This window comes from Lolium perenne, chromosome 1 (assembly GCF_019359855.2).
Source record: "Lolium perenne isolate Kyuss_39 chromosome 1, Kyuss_2.0, whole genome shotgun sequence".
In the NCBI taxonomy this organism is placed as follows: Eukaryota; Viridiplantae; Streptophyta; class Magnoliopsida; order Poales; family Poaceae; genus Lolium; species Lolium perenne.
This window is the reverse complement of record NC_067244.2, coordinates 149,730,760-149,735,912: the sequence shown is the minus strand read 5'-3', so window position 1 is coordinate 149,735,912 and position 5,153 is coordinate 149,730,760. Positions and strand designations below refer to the sequence as shown.

General features: G+C 44.9%; 1 protein-coding gene across 1 annotated transcript; it reads right to left on the bottom strand.

Annotated features, from left to right (window-relative positions):
• Nucleotides 1-1,429: 1,429 nt before the first annotated feature.
• On the bottom strand, nt 1,430-2,523 carry LOC127334373 (uncharacterized). Its single transcript, XM_051360820.1, has 6 exons — nt 2,467-2,523; nt 2,178-2,375; nt 1,965-2,093; nt 1,775-1,890; nt 1,625-1,700; nt 1,430-1,546 (listed from the first exon to the last, which is right to left on the bottom strand). The coding sequence occupies exons 1-6, from the start codon at nt 2,521-2,523 to the stop codon at nt 1,430-1,432; spliced, it is 693 nt and encodes a 230-aa protein (XP_051216780.1).
• Between the last annotated feature and the right edge of the window lie 2,630 nt (nt 2,524-5,153).

The following is a 5,153-nucleotide window of genomic DNA, read 5'->3' as shown; positions in this document are numbered from 1 at the left end:
TAAATTCATTGGCAGAGGTGGGCGGCGGCCGATGGGCACGCGTGGCGTCGCCAATAACTTCATTGGCAGAGGTGGGCGGCGGCCGCTCGGGAGTCGAGGAATGGCCATTCTCACGTGGCGGCCGAAGCGACTCCAGGCGGGCCCTACAATACCTAGCTCTACGCCGTTGGATGGAGGCCTTTTATAGGGAAATACTCGTGCACGGCTGCGATCTGCTGAGCGACGGTGATCCGCGAGAGGCTCACTCCGCAGTATGATTAGTCTAGGGAGGAGACGTGGTTCGGACCGTTGCATGGTTTTGTCCGTCGCAGACTTCGCCATGCATGCACCGCACCATGCAGGCTAGCTCCCGTCGCAGACGTTTCCATGCATGCGCCGCACCAAGTCAGATGTGCATTCAAACTCGAGCGCTCAGCGAGGCAAACGACGCAGCAGAGCCATTTATGGTCGCCGATTCAGAGCAATAAAGGAAGACTGATTCAGGCGCACCGCATTGACACGGATACACACGCGCAACCCATTCCACGGACACGGAAACAGCGCGACGTTTCATTGTAATTGATCGATTTGGCGCCCTATTTATACCCCCTCTTTTCCTCTCCACTTGGCGCGACACACAATCCATATATTCTCCACTTGAAGCAAATCCCCACCCAAGACCTTGCAACGCACCGGTAGGATGCAGTTCAACGCACCGGTCTTCCGTCGGCCTCCTACCGTGCCCGAGCGGCGCTACCCGGCGGGCGTCGTCGTGGAGAACACACTCCGCGTATGGGCCATCTCCAGGTGGAGGGGACCGGTCGAGCTCGCCCGCGCGTTCCTCACCGCCGGCTTTGCCCACCTCCCTTCGGACGCGCCGGTGATGTTTCGCCTCGACGAGGCCCGTGACCACACGCGCGCCTTCCTCTTGTTCCTCACGGTCACCTTCACCAACCGCTACGACGCGTACGAGCTCCTCGGCAAAGTCTTTTGGTGCGGCTGCGAGTTCATAGCATTCACTACGTTCAACATCTACACCAACTTTGAGTGCCACTTTCCCACGCGCAACATGATGCACACCCTTCCCTACAACTTCGACGAAAAGGAGGAGGAGGAGGAGTGAAGTTCACGATGGCGGTGAAGCTGCCGGGGCTAGTTGAGGATGGTCATGTTTAGTTTCATTAGTTTTAACATGTGTTTGTTATGTTTCCCGCTTTTTCTATGTCATGTCGTGTGCTACTCGTTTGAATTATGTACGTGTGAAAGGTTGAATTACTTATCTGTACTTTTTATCGTGCAAAAAAGTACTTATCTCATTGTGGAACAAATAACATCAACCCCAAATAAGTTCACCACCCAAAGTAAAAAAGTTCTACAGGTCTATGAGACCTTTCGGACACAAATCCACCCTAGCATTACAACTAGTAGAAATAATATCTGATAATGTTTTTTACGCACGTGCTTTCGCCACGATGTCAAGGACATCCTTCTTCGCCTTCTCGAGCAGGTTTGATTCTGACATTATAATTTTAGCGGCAGTCATATTCCTGTTCTTGTTTATCGTTTCCTGCAAAAAATATTATGTAGTTTAGATTAGCGGGAGATAAACATGTATGTAACAAAGATACTATAGATAAGAGGTAACCTGCGAAAATTCGGCCGTTAGTTCATCTCCATCCCAGTGCTCCATACATGCTAACAGGAACAGTCCACATGAGTTCCTGCATATAGATCAGAGGTAAACTATCTGCAATAGGCATCAATAGTAATGGCGTAAGATTAACGGTGGACTCACGTATCATTTTGCATAGGTATTGGGTATCTTTTAATTTCCCATTTCGAAACGTCTGGATACTTCTTTGTTGATATCTCATTGTTCGCAAACTCGACGTCCTTCAAGATTTCTTCTCTCTGTGAAGCATAAAATTTAAGTACAGTGCACTGAGTACCAAGGTGGTCTTACATTCCGTGATCAAAAGTCATACCAGCTTTTCCACAAATTCCTTGCTCTGCTCAAGGCGCCATAACGAGTCTAGCACCTGAAATTCCTTCTTGTCACTGTGCATGACGACGGTGACCCAGTGGCATTTGGCAATGTTAACCGAGAAATAAGCCTACCAAAAATACATAGTTAATAATTAATGCATTAATAGTTAATTTTGAAACCTCTCACTTAATAACGTACAAGCAATCATTACCTTGGTAGTGCCAAAATATTCCAGCTCGCATCTTTCGTAGCAACTTGACATTTCTGCAATATCCGTCGCGTCAAGGTTTCTCTTTTTCCATCGCTGCCTTTTCGGTCGATTTTCGACTATAGAATTTGCCCTCCATGCAGGGCATATTCTCCTATCCTTCAATTTTAATCTCAGATCAGCCAAGTAACACTCAATGACCTGCATATAATTCAAACAGGTGATCACTCCAGAGCACATATATATTCAAGCCTAGGAGAAATAGAAGGATGACATCGGTTGTTGGACTTACAGCGCCGCACAGCCATCCACGGTCAAGGATAGGTTTAAGAAATTCAGCCCTCGCCATAGCCCCGTCTGCATTCTCGTACATAGTCTTACTTCTTTGGTTTTTTTTTTGTAGTTTTGCATATTATCTAAATATACTCGGCAGCCGCGTCAATTATCTCCGGTGTCAGCGGATTTGATCCGTCCATGGCATATTCGTTGTTGAACAAAGCATCAGAACCTATCGACAACAACCATATATAGTTAATTTATGTGAACATGATTCCTTGATATAGTGCAAAATATTTCAGAAAATATACCTTTTCTGACTACGCGTGGAAACCGTTTAGGACATTTCTCGGTCATCACAATGCTTGGGGAACTTAATTTGCGAGGAGGTTTGCGTTTGCGCTTCCCAGAGACATCTTCCTTTTTCTCCTCCTTTTTGCCACATACATCATCTTTTTTCTCCTCCTTCTTCCCACTTTCTATCGCTTTACGACAGATCGTGTTCAAGCTATCAAATTCTTCTGATGCATCTGGAAGAGTTAAATCAATAGATGCCGAGCAGGACGATTCAGGTGTAGCCTTGTCGTCGATGATTATGGGTACTTCAGGGGTGTCTCCGTGCTTAGGCGCTGGTGTCGTGTACCCAGCATTAGCAGTCTTCTTCTTGTCGGTGGGTGTCACGAAGTTCGAATCATCCATCGGCTCACTCTTCTTACTTTCATCTTCCAATTCATCGTCATGTTGATCCTTAACTGAATTCAAAAATGATGCAGTGCCGTCTGACTTGATGTCGTCAACGTCCATGAAATCTTTAGGCGGAAGGCCGCCATGGCTAGGTGTGGAGACCACTCCTTCTTTTTTGTCTTCCTCCTCCTGATCTTCGTCATCAGACATGTCAGCCTTGCCTGCCCTGTACGCAACTCCTTTCGCGTTAAGCATTTTTAGGACTTTCTGCAGAACAAAATTCAGAAGGTAATTAATGTCATGCTGTGTAGAGATGCATTTCAGCAGATAGAAGCATACAAAAAATAGTCCATGTCACCTGAGCAGATACGTCTGCAAATTTGTCCATATGTTTGCTTATTGATGTGTCTATGTGATTGGTCAGTTTAATCAGAATCTGCTCAACATGACCTCCATTCTTGAATCATCCACGGAACCTGGCGTTTTCATGCTAGAACCTGAAGCTTTAGCTCTTTTACTTTGCTTCCTCTTTGATCTTGGAGGAACGTCAGGTGTGTGGATCACCTCCCTTCTGTGGTTAGCAGATATGTCGTCGTCAATCTAGAAGGAATGCACATGAAGTGATGATGTAAGTCCACATGAAATGATGAAGATAATAGTACATGAGTAAGAGAAAACTTACCAAGCCTGTTCCTCGTCCATCTTTGTATTCAATGTTGTCTCTCTTTCTCGCCTCTTCTTCTGTCCAGTTCCTCATCAACAGCTTTGATGACGTCAATTGTGAACCAGTTGGGTGCACTTTTTCATAGTAAATATACTACATATGTTGGCACAACAGTTAAACACCTTTATACATTGTTGGATTTTTTTTAAGAGAATAGACGTGGTGAGGAGAAATATACCTGAAGCAGGGCTAGGTTGTCGCGGGGCCATTGCACCATCTCATGTTCACTACGCAGTTTCTTTATATTGTTAATTAAATAAGCACATGTGAAACCATTGAAGTTCAATTTCTTCAAACGTGACACGTACTTAACAATTGCCCAATACTCCAACGGAACTGTTGAGCTGGACTGTGGTGCAAGAACTGTACCAAGGGCCACAAGAACAGCTCTTCGAAGGAAGTCATCGTCGGCTAATCCGCTCTTGATTGCGTCCGAGATCAATCCATCAATACTCAGACTGCCGGAGGACTTGCTCAGAAAATGAGATGGTACCTCATTTTTTGCATATTCCCCATCCTCATAAAGGATGTTGTCAATATCCAGCCCTTCTGCTGCTTTGTCCTTCAGACCAAAAATTTCCTCCACATCAACTCCTTTTATAGTAATCGAGGGTTGATCTTTTTGCAAGTTGAATGTTTCTGACTCTGCGTCAAATGCCTTAATCATGAGGCTAAGTATAGACGATCGTGGACTAATACTCTTCATGTGAATCAAGCTTTGTAAATCAGCTTCAGCGAGTTTACATCGCTGAGCTCGTGTCATTCTTGTTAAAAATCCCACCCAACGATCCACATCGCACACACCAATTTTCAACATACTGTTCATAAAAAGGAGTAGATAAATGTCAAAATTTGTGTGCAAGTATAATGCCATGCAACATAATTTCTAAAGTCATATGTATGTTACGTATGGAAGGGATATTTTTTCTTAGATCATAATTCTATCCGCTATCTTTATCAAAGCGATGATTTGCGTTGAACAAAAGTTTCCACTAACAAGTGTTAAGATCTAAAATTCAAAGAACAATTATATTGATATCGATCACTGCCTATTATCTCACCATAATCACAAAAGCTATAAGGATATCATACGTACAGAAACATCCCAAACAAAGAACACGTACTGCATACAGGCAATAAGGCAAGGCAATACCTCGATGTTTGCATGTCTTGTGAGCAGCTAGAGGAGGCTTTCTCGCCGATAAGGGATGGGGAGGGAGGCGGCGGTAGTCAGATCTCACGGATGGCGGCGGTGTTGGGCGAGAGTGCTGGCGCCTAAAAAATGTGGAAGACGA